The sequence below is a fragment of the Panthera pardus genome, unplaced genomic scaffold (assembly GCF_024362965.1).
Source record: "Panthera pardus isolate Hobbes unplaced genomic scaffold, ASM2436296v1 HiC_scaffold_24, whole genome shotgun sequence".
NCBI lineage: Eukaryota > Metazoa > Chordata > Mammalia > Carnivora > Felidae > Panthera > Panthera pardus.
The window spans coordinates 33,291,574-33,309,236 of NW_026526810.1; the positions used below are offsets into that span (position 1 = coordinate 33,291,574).

Below are 17,663 nucleotides of genomic sequence, written 5' to 3' on the forward strand. Positions count from 1 at the left end.
ACTATACCGGAATTAAATGTTTTTTTTTTTTTTTTTAATTTTATTTTTAAGCCATCTCTACATCCAACATGGAACTGAAACTCACAACCCCAAAAATGAGAGTCACATGCTCTCCCAACTGAGCCAGCCAGGCACCCCTGGAATTAAAATTTTTCTTTTTTATCATAAAAAAATTGATTTTTGTATGGTGATTACATATTATAGTACTTCTTTCCTTTACTGCTATAATATAGGTTTTCTTTACCACAGGTCATTTATTTCAAAGTTATTTATCTTAAAAGAATATTTTCTCTCTTTTCCTTAAAGTTTAGTTATTTATTTTGAGAGAGAGAGAGAGAGGCAGAAAGAGAGGGAGAGAATCCCAAGCAGGCTCTGAGCCATCAGTGCAGAGCCCAATGTGCAGTTCAAACCCAGAAACCATGAGATCATGGTCTGAGATGAAATCCAAAGCTGGACATTTAACTGACTGAGCTATCCAGGTGCCTCAAGAAAATTCTTTTTTTGTACACTCCATGTGGACTAATGATACTACCATTCACCCAATTGCCAGAGCCCAAAACCCAAGTTTATCTCAGATTTCTTTCTCTTATCTTTCATATCCAATCAAATAACCAAGTCCTATAGACTTTACCTCCTAAACATTTCAGTCATCTGTTCCTTTCTGCCCAACTCATCTGCCAGAGCAATAATAGAAATATGAACACAGTAGCCCAGGGAAGGAAGTGATTAGTCTTGTCAGGGAGGAAATGGACTGAGGTCTAGGAAGACACTACAGAGAGTGACATCTGAGTTGTTTAAAAGGATGAATATGAACTATAGTGGTAGAGAAGAGCATGGTGACCTGATAAAGGATGGCATACTGAGGAAGACAAATTCTTTCTTCAGTACTCACTTTTTTTAGAAGCTTCCTTAACCCTCTCCACCCCGCCCCCAGTCAAACTGCGTTAGGAGTTAGGGCCTCTCACACATTCCTTTTTCATATGATAATTAGTATGGTTGGGTTTTCTTGTCTCAGTCTCTTCTAGTAGACTGAAAGATCCAGAAAGATGAAGTATCTGTTAAAACTCTGGATCCTTAGTCTTTTTTTTTTTTTTTTTAATGTTTACTTATCCTTGACAGAGAGAGTGAGACAGAGCGTGAGTGGGGGAGGGCCAGAGAGAGGAAGACACAGAATGGGAAGCAGGCTCTGGGCTCTGAGCTGTCAGCACAGAGCCCAACGCGGGGCTTGAATCATGAACATGAGAACATGACCTGAGCCGAAGTCGGACGCTCAACCAACTGAGCCACCCAGGTGCCCCTGGATCCTTAGTCTTTAGCGCAGTTCCTGGCACATGACAGATGGTCAGTCAATACTTACTGAATGTATGATTGTATAACATTCCAAGCAATAAAATCTTAGATAATTTGCTACCTGGTTCATACAGTAGACTAGGTGAAAAATTAAGAAGCCGTGAACAGATTGCAAGAAGATACCAAGGCTACAGCAGATTCCTTCTAGATCAAGCAGACCACTTTCTCTCTAAGCCTCGGTTTACTTACAGGTAACATGAAGGTGTCACATTAAGTGATTGATTCTACTTACATAAAACCTCTTACATCTATTCCCCTCTTGTCTAATTTCACTGGCATTATCCTAGAACAGACCTTTGAAAATATCTCGACCCTGGAATGACAACTGCCATCTCATTAGTCTCCCCACCTTCAGGCTCTTCACTGCAATTAATCTTCCACCTTGCAGTCAGATCCATTTTCCTAAATGGAGGCCCTGATCACGTTCCAAACACCCCGGCTCCATTCCACAACTGACTACAGATCAAAGTCTTACCTCTGAAGCCTATCATTCAAAGCTATCTACCATCTGACCGCAACATACCTTTCCATTCTTGTTTGCTGCTTCTTCCTCTTCTTCTCCCAGTTTGTCTCTCAACAAACTGGTTTGCTATTATTCTCTGGACAGGCCCCTAACTTCCCACCTCACGCTACTCCTCCTCCTTGGAATATGCTTTTCTTATCAACTAAGTAGGAAGACCTGAACAGCAATCCCAATTCTACCATTTACTGACTGACACTATGCAAATTACTTTAACTCTCTGTCTAGAATTCTCTTCTCTTTAAAAGAGGGATAACGATACTTTGCTTGAAGTGGTTGTGAGGATAAGAAAATAACATACACAATAGGCCTTGTATAATATAGCTGATCAAAAAGTGAGATTTTATTATTATTACCTTTCAAGGCTAATTCAAAAGCCATATTCTTTTTTTTTTTTTAAGTTTATTTATTTATGTTGAGAAAGTGTGATAGAGTATGAGGAAGGGGCAGAGAGGGAGAGAGAATTCCAAGCAGGCTCTGAGCTGACAAAGAAGGCTTAAACTCAGATCATGACGGAGTTAATCATCATTAACAGATATCATGACCTGACCCAAAATCTAGTCAGATACTTAACTGATTGAGCCACCCAGGCAGCCCAAAAAGCCATATTCTTAATAAAGTCTTTTGGGGTCCCTTCTAGCTAGAAGCAACCTTTCTGTCCTTTAAATTCCTCAGAGACACTCTACTTTTCAAGACAGTTATCCTTGCTTTTTATTTTGTTTTTCTTTGTTTACATACATATTTTACCTATCTAGTAGTCTTTTAAACACCCTGAGGACAGACCCCATGGCTAATTCATCTTTTTATTTCTTGTAGTGTCTAAAACAATGTCTGATTTATGGTAGGCACTCAAGTATTTACTGATAAATACTTAAGAAAACCTTAAGAGTTATAGGTTTGTTTTCAGATGAAAAGGTAAAAACATTAAAGAATTTACATAAATGTATAGACAAGTGTTAACGTTCCCCTCCTCTTTTCGGGATAAGTACAAAGGAAAGCAAAATGCTTTCTGGAATACAAAAAAATATACATGGTTGTGCTCAACTCAGCAAGTAGGCATTTGACACCCAGATTACAAAACAACTTTAAAGATAGTCTGCTCTGACCTAGAAATTCCAGTAAATATTCTAGTCTCCATGAGAATTCTGAAAATATGTTCCCTGTTTCACTCAAGTAAGCTGTACTTTTAAAGAACAGCCTAGGGTTAGGCTAGTTGTGGCAGACACACAGTTCCCCTCTTTGTTGGGTCTCTGACACAGCCCTCATGATCCCTTAGAAATCCACATTTTAGGTCTATAAATATGCAGGTTTTCTCAGTATGACAGAGGACATTTTCACATATTTTAAAAGAAAGTAGGGGCACCTGGGTAGCTCACTCGGTTGGGCGTCCAACTTCGGCTCAGGTCATGATCTTGCCGTTTGTGAGTTCGAGCCCCGCATTGAGCTCTGTGCTGGCAGCTCGGAGCCTGGAGCCTGCTTTGGATACTTTGTCTCCCCTTCTCTGTGCCCCTCCCATGCTCGAGCTCTGTGTCTGTCTCTCAATAATGAATAAACATACATACATACATACATACATAGAAAGAAAGAAAGAAAGAAAGAAAGAAAGAAAGAAAGAAAGTTTGTGGGGGTGCCTGGCTGGCTCAGCCAGTAAAGAATGTGACTTTTGATCTTGGGGTTGTGAGTTCAAGCCCCATGCTGGGCACAGAACTTACTTTAAAAGAAAAAGAAAAAGAAAAAGAAACTTTGGGGATACTGCATTTTTCAAGGCTGTTATCTGGGTTGAATACTAACTATTCCTTCATTCTCTAATTTCTCACCTCTCAGACCTACAGACAATCCATTGATTGATGATAGAAGATGATGATTTCCACACATGATTTTTGCAAACCTTCCTGATGATCTGTATTGCTTGGATACCCTTATAGGAGAAGGACCAAATAATACTCTCTACCCCAATGAAGACTTCAATTCTATTGCTAATGTCAGTTATATAGGTACCCAGCAGAACTGCTTCAGCATAACTCTTTAAAGATAGGGTCTTAGCTATTATAAAAGCCATAAGATCAAACGGACTGAAGGGTCAGTAAACTGGCAGGAGAGGAATGGATTTAGTCAGAAGAAATGGAATAATCAATGACCTTGGAGATTTCAGACAAATCAGATTTTCTATTGAAGGCAGAGATATAAATAGCCCAAACACAACATAGACAAGTAGAAACAAAAGCCACCAACTCAACTTTCTGTTTGAAAACTTGTTAGGTCTAGAGAACTGTTCAAACCACAGCTGCTAATGGTTATGGATTTGGCAATCAAAATGTCTTTGTTAAAAGAAAAAAAAAGAGTTTTAACTGCCTTACTATTGAGGTTACAAACCACAGCCTTGATGCATTGTTGCAGTCAACATCCTCCCTGCTGTTTTTGAGAGCTTACATCTGCTGCTGGCAGATAAAGTGCTGGCAAACTGCATGGGCTCCTTCCAGGGGAATACAGGAGAAGTTGTAACTAGATGGCTCTCATCTACCTTTCTCTCCTGAGTTGAGCCCACAGCCTTTGCTGCATCATTCTTGTCTTGTCTAGGTTGATTCCCTGCCATTACTCAGAGGGCTGGGGGTCTAGTGGGATTTTCTTCTGGCACAAATTGGCCATGCCAGCCATACTACTCTTAGAAGATAAAATGAAGACGAGTTCTTAGCTCAGGGCAAAGCATTTTAAGCACATATTTAAAAAAATCACTTAGAGTATAGTGTACTTGATTTTAAACAACCTCTAATAAAACTTTTTTTTAAAGAGACTAAACGATCACATTATGCCAAAAATAGTGAGGGCTTAGTATATTTTAACTTATCAAAGAAAGGCCAAGAATGTGAGGTCAGGAAGTAAGTTACTGAGTTTCTTTGGGGAAGGAAAAAGGAACAAGATGGAGAAGTAAAATGTGGTCCAAGTCACACATGAGATTAGTTTTAGTTGAAATAAAAACTACTAGATCTACATTGGTTTTCAAAGAAAATGTCATTCAGCTGGGTAATGAAAAATGAGTGTAAAGGTGCAGAAAGAAGACATAGGTCAAGAAATTGTTTTCTGTATGATTCTCCCTCAGTGAGATGACCTATGACAATAAAAGAAAACCAAACATACTTAGGCTAGCACTATCTTAGCTGTATATACAAGATACCAGTTCTGCAGTATGAAAGTAGATAGTGTGTATGAGGTAGGGGGAGGGGATTTATGGTCGAAAAGTGTAACACTGTATGTTGTATCCATTAGACGTAACAGACAGTTGTATCAGACAGTCATAATGCACACTAGCGTATTAAGGTCTCTGAGAAGGTCTACAGTAAACAAACACATTTGTCTGATACAAATACATTTTCCAAATGTATGTGTCCATTCAGAACCACCTCCCCCTATTTTTATTTCCCCAGAGAACACCTATACATGGAAGAGTTTGGGAAATGCTAGTCTAGGGCTATTATTCCTAAACTTTCAACTCATTCTTACAGTAATGAGAGTAAGGTTTGTAAAACAGACTAGGCAATCACATTACTAACACCACAGAACCACAGCTCAAAGACAGGTAGATTAGCAAAGACGCTTGAGACATTTTCCAAAAGGCAGCCAAATACCAAAGCTACAACTTTTAAAAGATCTTTATCTAATAAATAATCCCCAAATAAGACTAATATCAATTCTGCATACATTCATGAGCTACCCCCAAAGAAAAGAAACAGTGGGGAAAAGCCCCAGAAAAGCTGACCATAGGGAAAATGAGTAAGGGATTCCTATTTGATGAAGCCTACTGGCTTCTGGCATTTGGAGATATTCTAATGACATATACCAGAGAAATTCATAAGGAGAGTTGCCAGGACCTCCAGCTGGGAACATATGGAAGGATTCCTACATTTCTATGTGCTGCCCTCAGCATCCTCAGGATAAAAGACAGAATCTAAGCTCAAGGAGGAGTATCATGCTGACCTGAAAGAGAAGCATCCATGAGAAACCAAAAAAGATTTGTCAATTAGATTTCTAACTCCCATAAGCTTGCTGTACTACACAGACTAGGATTACTGTTTCCTACCCTTCTCTACACATTTTGTGGAAGGAAGAAGACTGGCTGTCTAGTGATTGAAATCATTTGACCTTGTATCAGATGGTGGTTTGCTTGATGGACAAATAAAAAAATAAAGGAAGGCCCTTTGCCAAACCCCACCACCCACATACCAGATGCTCCAGATTCCCCTTTTTAAATTTTTTTTAACTTTTAAAAATAGGTTTATTTATTTTAAGAGAAAGAGAGACAGAGCAAGCATGTGCGCACACGTGCAAGCAAGGGAGCAGCAGAGAGAGAATCCCAGTGTGGGGCCTGAACCCATGAACCATGAAATCATGACCTGAGCTCAAACCAAGAGCTGGACGCTCAACCAACTGAGCCACCAGGTACCCTGATTTCCCTTTAAGAATGCAGATATCCTATGAAGAAAATATACTGATAACATATTAACTCATCCTAAGCTATTAATGCCTGTGACAGTCTTTAAAACTATAAGGCCTACACCAATGTAAGCAATTTTTATAACTGTTACTTCTAGACTGAAAAAAAAAAGGGGAGAGAAAGAGAGGAAAGAAGATACTGGGGAAATGGGCAAAAGGCCCATGGAAGCACAGGTACAACGGTGTGGAAAAAAGGGTCTCCACATGTCCATGGTTTTGCCTAGGTCTGAATTAGGTAGTAAGGTTCAGAACAAAAGGCTAGGGGTCAAATCCATGCCAAAATGCATGCATTGTACTCCTATACATAAAGTAATCAGAGAAGAGCTAAGGAGGCAATCCACAAGAAAATGAAAGAAAACTAGAGGGATAATTACTGGCTAAAATCTGTGAGGAAAGGGTAGAGAGGGTAACATAGATAGGATCAGGTTGGTTTTTTAAGTTATTTATTTATTTACTTATTTAGAAAGAGAGAGAGAGAGAGCGCGAGCATGTGCGCTTGCATGAGGTCACAAGCAGGAGAGGGGCAGAGACAGGAAAGAAATCCCAAGCAGGATCCACACTGCCAGCGCAGAACCCTGTCAGAGCAGAGCCTGATGCAGGGCTCAAGCCCACAAACTGCGAGATCATGACCTAAGCCAAAATCAAGAGTCAGACGCTCAACTGACTGAACCACCCAGGCTCCCTAATAGGAGTTTTTACAACAGTAATAATGTTATCAAAAGGCAAATAGATCTGGAAAACAAAGGGTTTACTGAGAAAAATTAAGCTGAAAAACATTTTCCTAAGTACAGTGGTTGCCTAAAGCAATTGTTGAAAGTACAGGAAAACCATACTGTTAGGTAAGACTCTACAGGCTTCAAGGATAGACTTTGCCATTTTGGATTCTGCTAGTCTGAGTCTAAACATACAGCTCTAAAATTTCAGGCGTTCTCCAATGAAGCTAAAGTCTTTTGGCTCCCTCTGCTGCTCAAAAATGAAATCTAGTTATGTCAGTTCAACCTTCAATGATCAAAAGAAATAAAAATACATACCTACACATGTGTGCACATACTCCCTCGCATATACACTCCCCAAATATGGCACAGTCCAGGCAATCAGAAATCAGAATTCAAACTTACTTGCCTATCATGAATTCTCTGGCTTGAACCAAATCTTCCACAATAATAACAAATCCTATCATCCTCACCACCTAATTGAAATAATTCAAAGGATAATGGAGGGTTTCTTTACCAAAAGCAGCAAAGTTTTATGAAAGGTGAGGACTCTTTATTTGTTAGCCTGACTGGGGAAATAGCTTTTTATGCAGAAATGTACATGTATTAGAAACCAGAACAATCACCAGTTTTTCTGTTTCTGCACTGGTCTTGTATCTGTCCAGTATTTCCCTATGAAAAGATTATCCTCACATGTCTAAATTCAGTTGCTATCACCTTACTATCAGCACGATATTCTGTATTGAAGGATTTACAAGTCAACTATGGTGGCAAACTAAGCATGTGTCCAAGAGAAGTATACTTTACCCACCTGTTCCTTAAACTGCTTCTGGGACAAGCAGTCAATGAGGTCCACACAGCCCAGAAGACAACCTGATGGATAGTCGTTGGGAAATTCCACATCTGAATCAAGAATAAGAGAAGCATCAGCTATATCTCCTTTTTGTTCCCCTGAAACTCACAAATCTGTTTCCAATTCTGAACAAATCACTATCTCTATTACCTACTGTAGACACAGAAAAACAATGAGGTTTTTATTTAGCACAAGTGTTTGCATTTTAGCAACAAATTTAGTGAGTGTCTGGCATAGTCCACTATCTACATTCTAAGCTATAAAAAAAATTACCCTTACACCATCAAAGTTCAAGGACCCTACAACTTCACTCCAAAAAAAGTTCAAGGACCCTACAACTTCACTCCAAAAAAATCATTCCACCTATACTCAATTGGATTAACCTGGAGTTTGGTGGCGATGGGTTTTGGAAACAAGCTACAGCTGTGAAGAGAAAAACCAAAAAGTGTAGTAAAACATTTAAGAATGACAGAACACAGGGGGAGAGAGAGAGAGAGAGAGCAAAAAAAAGAATGACAGAACATAAATTTAAAACAAGCTAGTCATATCAGTCAAAACATTGTGCTTTTAAGGAAACAAGCACCTTTGATTCCTCAAGTTTTGGTTTCCTTAAAACTTTTAAAGGTAGTTCTATAATCATCCCCTCATTCCACCTTCAAAGCAAGTGTATGAGTTAGGTAAGAGGAAGAAAAACAAGACATCTAAGAGTCAGAAACAGTTTTTTTGGATCCAAATATGATGTGCTTGGGGGTAATTCCCAAAATATAATGGTTAAGTCAACCAACTCTGACCTGTCCAAATCCCATAGCAGATGTTTATTTGGGTCAGTCCCCTCAAAAAATTCTTATTGTGGTTGTTCTTCCCAATCTAAAGATCCCAGAGTTTATAAAAGTCATTATACTCTCACAGTTAAAAATTTTTTAAAAAAGAAAATTTTCTTAAATTAAAACTAGTTGGTTGATTTCTGGTCTTGGGAACTGATAGGCATATTTTTTAATGTTTATTTATTTATTTTGAAAGAGAGAGACAGCAGGTGTGAGCAAGGGAGGGCAGAGAGAAAGGGAGAGACAGAAAGAATGCCAAGCAGGCTAGTCGCTGCCAGAGCAGAGCCCGATGTGGGGGCTGAACCCACAAACGGTGAGATCATGACCTGAGCTGAAATCAAGAGTCAGATGTTTAACTGACTGAGCCAGCCATGCGCCCTGGGAACTAATATTTTTATTTGCACTGTTTGATGAATGAATGCTTTGAACATGTGCCCAGGTTTGCCACTAAACAAACAAACGTACACAAAGATTAAAGTCCCTCTCATCTACTTCCCTCTCCCCAAAAAAAAAAAAAGTCAGAGGAGGAAGGGGGTGAAAGAAGATGAACTTCTTTCCTTTCCATCAAGTAATACTGAATGGAGAATATATGTCTGTCACCTTTCCCACGAAGAAGACGATATGTAGTCTGGAGTTCTGAGACTTCTTGAGGGGAGGGTCTTTTGGCTGTGGCTGCTATCCAAAGACGTCCTCTGTGAGGAGTGTACCAACTTCTGCCCTCCACCCTTAAAAAAATTACAAATTTAGTAGAAAGGATCTAAATTCTAGTGTCCCAGAGGATCTCATCTAATATAGCAAATCACCCGGCTAAACCAAGAGATCTATAGAAGATATCTCACAAAGAGGGGTATTTTGTGTGAAAAACATAATTATAACACAATACCCTTAAATGGAGTATGAACCCTGTTCTCTAGCTTTTCCTATCATCAGAATAAAGACAATGATCTCTTTCAGGTCCTATTTTTAACTCCATCTCTGTAAGTCAGACTTGTATCTTTCACTAGCCTTGTGACTTCCACCATTTAAATCTTACACTTTTAAGGCATCCAAACTGTTCCACAAAAAGGAAATCCTTGATGTTCTTTGAGTCACGGGCTAACTTTTTCTTGGAAGATTTGTTAATTGTTTTCTAACCTAACAGAAAAATCTTCACCAACACACAAATCTCTAAGAATAGTACTTTTATAGTTGTCACTTTATAGAATTTAAGTAAATAAAAATGTTTATCATCTTCACTCTTTAAATTGTAACCATATTCATTTATATTTTCTAAGTATTTTATAAAGGATTATGTTCTTTGTAAATAATTAAACAACTTGACTAGTTTGAAAGAATCTTTAGATGGAATAACAATGCATCCAAGAGAACTTAATTACTCTCCAAGGATTACAAAAAGATATTCCTGGGGGATGGGAGGTTGGGCAAAATGAGTGAAGGAGAAAGGGAGATACAGGACTCCAGTTATAGAATGAGTTAAGTCACGGTAATAAAAAGCACAGCATAACGAATAAAATGATATTATAATAGCAATGTAACTGGACAGATGGTAGCTATACTTATGGTGAACACAGCATAATGTATATAAACTTGTCAAATCACTAAGCTGTCTACCTGCAACTAATGTAACATTGTGTGTCAACTATACTCAAAAAATAAATAAGTAAAAAGAAAAAAAAAAAAGGATGTTTCTCTTTTAGTTCCAATCAAATAAAATACCTTGATAATATACTGCTATTACACTATTCTTACAATGGGAAATAGGGAATTTCTCCTATCCTTCATTTTCCAATATAGATGAACTGAAATAGTGCCAGGCACATACATAGCAGGTGATCAAAAAATGAAGAACTAATCAGTATCGTTCTTCCCTCCACACCGAATAATCTGAAGGGTTATTGGGAAAATGGTCTCACAAATGTGGCAGAATCATTCATTTTATTTCTGTGGGATTCGTGATTGTGAGCTGGATGTTGCTCATCTGTTCTTTTCAGTAACAAAATCTGAAGAATATAGATCCAAAACAGGAGAGAAATGTAAACATTCTGATTCTCTCAGCAGAAAGCGAGCTGTTTAGTTTTCTGCTTTGGAAGAGGGAAAAGACACCCAAATTGTAGAAAACTGAGTAAGAACAGATACCTGAGGGTCTAGTTGCCCTGGAGCAGAAGCAGATTCACATGCATTTGTTCTAATGGCATCACACACATGAACTAAAAAGCAATTACAAACCAAAGCAAGAAGACCTAACCTTCAGGAAGGGAGAAAAATGACAATGCACCGTAATGAAAGAAGGAAATCACAGCTAATAATGAATACACCAAAGTAGAAATGATTGATACTAAATGCCAATAAAAAATTTTCTTTCAGAAGACAAATGACTGAAACTTACACAGTAAGACTGGAAAAAACCACTAAAAACTTGAACTTAAGTTCCATCTCTGCCACTAACTAGCTTTTAATTCAGAGAAAGCTACTTTATCTATAAAGTGTCCTTACGTAAGTGTCCTCATTTGTGCAAGACTGTAATAATACTGGCCTTATCTATTTTATAGAGCTACTGCTGCTTTTAGAACTGTAAAAATTTATTTAAGTATATTACTACTGTTATGAGTTAGGACACTGTCAGGCATAGTAAATTCTAATAGATAAAATAAAAAGGAACAAAAAGATATCTGCATCTTCAAATTCACTGCCATATTATTTATAATAGCCAAGATATGGAAACAACCAAATGCCCACTGATGGATGAATGGATCAAGAAAATGTGGTATATATACATAATGGAATATTATTCACCCATAAAAATAAAGGAAATCCTGCCATTTTATTTACAACAGACCTTGATGGCATTGTGCCAAATCAGACAAAAAGACAAATACTGTATGATCTCACTTATATGCAGAATCTGAAAAAACACAAACTCATAGATAGAAAATAGTGGTGGTTGCCAGAGGTAAATGGGTAAAAATAGTCAAAACTTTGAGGTATTAGATAAGTAAGTCCTGCGGAAGTAATGTACAGCATGGTGACTATAGTTAACAATATTGTGCTGTATATTTAAAAGCTGCTAAGAGAATAGATCTTAAAAGTTCTCACAACAAGAAACAAAAAATTTGTGACTATGTGAGGTAAAGGAAATTAACTAAACTTACTGAGGCAGCCATTTAAAAATATATACATATATCAAATCATTATGTTGATACCTTAAACTAATACAATGTTATTTGTTAATTACATTGTAATAAAACTGGAAAAAAAGGGAAAGCGAGTATGTTGTAATGATAAGTGAAAGAAGTAAAATACTAAATATATTTTATTACCTCACTATATAACAGCACAGGAAAATAAATATAAATAAGCCCTCTAAAATTCTAAAAGTAGGTGTTTCTAAGTGGTGGGATTATAGGCGATCTTTCTCTTTCTAGCTACTTCACCGTATTTTCCAATTTTCTATTTATATTTATAAAAGCAAACTATTTTTTTAATTTTTTTAAAGATTTTATTTTTAAGTAACTTTATACCCAACGTGGGGCTCTAACTTACAACCCCAAGATCAAGAGTCACATGCTCTATCAACTGAGCCAGCCAGATGCATTGAAAAAAATATTTTTTAAAATTGAATTGAGAAGCGGGGCACCTGGGTGGCTTAGTTGGTTGAACGTCCAACTTTAGCTCAGGTCATGATCTCATGGTTCGTGAGTTCAAGCCCCACATCCGGCATGCTGCTGTCAGTGTGGAGCCTGCTTCAGATCCTCTGTCCTTCTCTCTGCCCCTCCCCCGCTTGAGCTCTCTCAAAAATAAATAAAAAACTTAAAATAAAATAGGGGCACCTGGGTGGCTCAGTCAGTTAAGTGTCTGACTTCAGCTCAGGTTATGATCTCACAGTTTGTGGGATAGGGTCCTGCACTGAAGCTCAGAGGCTGGAGCCTGCTTCAGATTCTGTGTCTCCCTCTCTCTCTCTGTCCCTCCCTGGTTCACACTCTTTCTCAAAAATAAACAAACCTTAAAAAAAAATTTTTAATAAAAAAATTAAAAAATAAAATAAAATTGAATTGAGAAGAAACATGAAACCATAGAACATTAAGTTCTAACCATCATGAATAGGTACAACCACTCAACCTTGTAATAAAGCGACTTAACTCTTAAATCCCTCATTTTTCTAGACAAGTAGTTTTTCATATGATTAGTCAGATTAGTACATAGATATATGAAAGAAAAAAACATAGTTGGGCTGTTGTCTTAAAAAAATTAATAAATAGCCATAAAAACTGCATTTCAAATAAGATCAAATCATTAATGTTGTTGAATACTATATTCCAAAGGCAAAGCCAAGAGAAGTTTTGTCAAGAGACTTCATTCTGAAGATGGAAAAACTGGTATTTTATTCTTTTTTTATGACTAGGATCCTTAGCCTTTCTAACCTCAGGTTTTTTTTAAGCTATTCAGTAAAAACACTACTACCAAATCAGTAACATGAATATACTGCTTAAAGTTCTATGTGCTGAAGAGTATTATAAATCGTCACTATATTGGGGAAAATGAATTCTAATCCATAATTCTAAATCAAGTTTGTGTCACTGTAAAATCTTCCACTGGCAAGATTCATTTCTGTCCTTACCTTTTGATCCCTCTGACAAGCAGAGAAGCCCAGGGCTGATGCATAGAGAGGCACCAGCCACCATCAAAGCCTTCCTGAAATTCTTGGTCCTGGATTCGCAACTGGTGCCGATAGGAGTTCATTTCTAGTTCCGATCCTCCTGAATGGAAAGCCTTCTTCTGTGAGGCTGCACCTGTCTGGTCTATCCACTACACAAAAAAGAAACCAAATATACAGTTCTGTCTGACAAGGCAAGAACCTGGGGTAGGTATACAAAATGAGATGAATGTTAACAATGAGGAAATCATACTGGGCACATTTTCTTAAAGTTTATCCCACCTTTGTTTGAAACAAGGACATAAGAGGTGTAGGTATAAATTCAGAAGGAGTTGTAGATATGATAACAAGGTCCTATCTTAAAAGATAATTAGAATGCTGAAATCTCCATACGTAGATTCCTAATTCCAGCAAAAATACAACAAGCAGACCAGGTATAAGGTCTATAATTACTTCTACTGTAAACTTATTAATGATCCATAATGGATTCTGGACAATTTCCCAACATAACTGCATTAAATGAAGGTTCCAAATTTTGGTCCACACACCTTTCATGTGCTTAAAGGCAGAGTCACATGCTGGGACCGTGATAAAGCCAATCAGATGCTATCAGGGGCAGTAGTTATGACTGTTGGATGCAAGACATACTCTCTTACCCTGAAAGGAACAACCTGTCTCTTACAGAAAGGATGGAGAATTACTGAAACAAGCCCCCCATTACATGAAGAGAAGAGAAAATTATAGGACAGTGGTAATATAGAAAACTGATGTGTCCTGGCAGTTCTGTCACAGAATGACAAAGATTCATGTTTGTTCCAGAACAAGAAGACTGAAAGTCTTCAAAATTAAAAAAAAAAAAAAAAAGGTCTTTATTAAGATGAAGTTTTTGGTTAGTTGTCTTAATTTTTTGACTTGTTTGATAATTTATAGGGGGAAAAAACTAGAGTGGTAGTTTAGAGACTCTAAGCAATCATTTAACCTCTAAAGGTTTCAGTTTTCTCAATTATAAAATGATGGGGTTGGACTAAATTGATCTTTAAGAATCTTAATGTAATATAATTTTATGACTCTAATCAACTGCTTCATATCTTAAAAAAAACACAAACATTTATTCAGTACTTGACCATGTAAAAAGCACATCAAGTATAAAAAGGGTACAGTTCTTTCTTTCAAGGCACTTATGATCCTAGTTGAAGAAAAACACATAAATAGCTAACCAAGATATAAAGCAAAATTAAGTAAATACTACCTGGGGATAGAAGCCCTTAACTGGGAATATAGAGGAAGGACTCATCCGTTACAGGGGAAATAAGTGATTTCATAAACATGTTGGTACTTGAACAATTCTGAGGTCCACATTCACTGTATTATCTCTACTACAGTTATAGTTTATATTACCTGTTTCTCTATTCCCACATCCACTTTCTCAAATTAACCTCTTATCTTTCACTGATATTATTACAGAGCCTGCTAACTGGTCTCATCTACATTTTTAGCCTTTAAGTAACTCTCTACTGTCCTACTAGTGTTACTACACTAACCTGGGCCCTCATCAGCTCCCCAATATACTACTGCAATAACCTTCTTAGCAAATTCCCTGCTTTAGTCTTACTCCTCCCTCGAATCTCTCTATACAGGCATGGAAGTCATGCCAATCTTCAACTAAAATTCTTTAAGGACTTCTCTTTGCCTACTTTGAAATAAAACCAAACTCCTTAGCATGAGACATAAGGCCTTTCATGGTAAGATGCTGCCTACTGTTTTGGGTTGAGTAGTATCCCCCCCTAAAATTTACATCTACCCAGAACCCGTGAAAGTGACCTTATGTGGAAATAGTTGTGCATTTGTAATCAAATTAAGATTAGGTCATACTGGGTTAGGGTGGACCCCAAATCCAATGACTGCTGTCCTTAGGAAAAAAAAAGAACACATAGACAAAAACAGGGAAGAAGACCATGTGAAGACGAAGACAGACATTTCAATGATCCCGCTATAAACCAAGGGATGCCTGGGGCCAGGAGAAGCTCAAATAGGCAAGGAAGCATTCTCCTATAGAGCCTTTGCGGGGAATGTGTGGGCCTGCCAACGTCTTGATTTTGGTGTTAAGGAACTGTGAAAGAATAAATTGCTGTTGTCTTAAGCCAACTAGTTGTGATACTTTGTTATGGTTGCCCTAGGAAACTAATACACCCACTAGTCCATCTCAACTTTTTTTTTCATCTTAGCTTCTAACAATACTTAATTACCTCTGGTTCTACCAAACCTACAATACTCCTAAACTGCTGAACCTTTGTAAATGAACTTCCTGGAATTTTCTCCCTAGATTTGTCTCATTGGAAATTGTTATTCATCCTGTAAGTCTTCTCCCAAACACTCTTTCGTGACTCCTAGAGTGTTTATGAACACTTTCCTAAAGTCCTACTCTATGCACAACATGTGTCTATCATTGCACTTTTTTTTAATTGAAGTAGAATTAACATATAGTATTATATGCAACTATCTTAAGGAATTCAAATTATTTGTATTCAAACATGTTTCCCCACTAAGTCTTTAAGGACAGGAGCTGGGCCTTTACCTTTTAATTTTCTAGCACCTGGCAAAGAAGCTGGCATGTGTAAAGTAATGAACAAGTACCTACAGTTAGGCTGTTTAAAGAACTGCTCTGACTGCATCTCTTTGCGGAAGAACCTTCTATGGCACACATTTATATACCAAATAAAAATATGAAAAATTTCTAAACATTTAAACATTTTAGTGATTTGGTTCTACCTACCTAACCTTAGTCTGTTTCTCAGGATAATCCCTTTGATAACCACTATCTATGCAGCCTACATTCATTTTTCCATGAATATACAGGCCATGCTTTCATGTACCCATGCTTTATTCCTACAGTTCAGTCTGCTTGGAATGTTTTTTTCCCCACCATCCCCAAACACCCATTTTCTTGGATATTTCCTTTTAATGAATGTAGCTTCCCTATTAAAGCTTCTTTTATCCTCAACTGGAAGTGGTACTTCCCTTCTCTGGGTTTCCACCATACTTTATTTATATCTCTATTTGTATTAGAACTGCTTATGTGATTTTTTTCTCCCTACTGGTCTATGAGTTCTTTGAGGATAGAAGCAACATACAGTTTGTCACTTACTATCATGATAGCACATAATAGATGCTCAATGATATGATGGAAAAATGAATGACAACAATGAACATATTAATTTAAAACACCACTCTATGGGACTACTCATATTCTATAAAAGGTAGAGAAAGAACATCAACAAAAGAACCATGGGATTATTGTCTCAATCTCTTACTTAACAAAACCCTCTCTTGGGAAATACTCAGAAGATAATACAGGCCAACTTGTAAGAAGTATTGCAAAAAAATGGAAAAAACTGGGGACAGAAAATAAGGTCGGTGGGTGTATTGAAAAAGCACACTGATATCTAAAGTCTATGAAAGAGGCACACTTGAAAGGAGAAATATTGGGGCCCAAACTCCTCTCATTACCAGTTACAGCAAAGGTCCACTAACCTGGGGAGGGGACTGGTACAGGTTGGGATTCACCAGAACTCCCAAAGGCTCGTCAGAAGATCTATCCAATTTGGTGAGTGGTTGGTTCAAGGTTCCATTGGCAATTGCCTGTATTGTCTCATCTAGTCTGTGATGACAAACCAAAGGATGAAATAATTGGTAAAGTTCTATGCTCAGAATATCCTTACTTACCACAACATAAAATCCTTCAACAATGAGAAAATTTGAAATTCAAAGAGGGGTCCATGGATGAACTTTCCTACTCCCCATCACCAACTTCCTTCTCTTCACTCCAAGAACCCTAAGGAATATGAATTAGTAAAAGTTCCAGAACACTAAGAAAATAGGTAGGGCACACTACAATCATTCATCTGTTTAACAGGATTACTAAAAATGCCAAGATTAGAACAGCTGCCTAGAAATAGTCTGACCTACAGCAGAGTATTTATCCTATAGCTGCCTATTTACTCAACACATTCCATTACTCCTCTGCACACTCAGGAGGCCCTCTCCACTCCTCCAGGCTGACCTAGATTCTATCCTTGTTTCAAGGTCCAGAAGTTGTAGTAAGGTCCTCTACTGGCCCAGCACAAAAGTGCTTACTCCTTTCTCTGAAGTCCTATAGCACCTACTATTTAAATAGTCATCGGGGTGCCTGGGTGGCTCAGTCGCTTAAGGGTCCAACTTCAGGTTGAGATCAGGTCATGATCTCACGGTTTGTGGGTTCGATACC

The 17,663-nt window shown here is 37.7% G+C and overlaps 1 protein-coding gene across 3 annotated transcripts in view; it reads right to left on the bottom strand.

Moving 5' to 3' along the window:
• The window catches only part of TRIP4 (thyroid hormone receptor interactor 4), a 64,855-nt gene that overhangs the window by 15,729 nt on the left and 31,463 nt on the right, over nucleotides 1-17,663 (bottom strand). For all 3 annotated transcript variants that reach the window (XR_002077992.2, XM_053888961.1, XM_019441815.2), the window contains exons 8-11: nucleotides 16,931-17,057; nucleotides 13,364-13,551; nucleotides 9,349-9,473; nucleotides 7,883-7,974 (exon numbers count right to left, since the gene is read on the bottom strand). Coding sequence is in view for 2 of the 3 variants with exons in the window: in XM_053888961.1 (XP_053744936.1) it covers nucleotides 7,883-7,974; nucleotides 9,349-9,473; nucleotides 13,364-13,551; nucleotides 16,931-17,057 (532 nt within the window). In the remaining variant the exon portion in view is untranslated. The remainder of the gene's footprint in view (nucleotides 1-7,882; nucleotides 7,975-9,348; nucleotides 9,474-13,363; nucleotides 13,552-16,930; nucleotides 17,058-17,663) is intronic.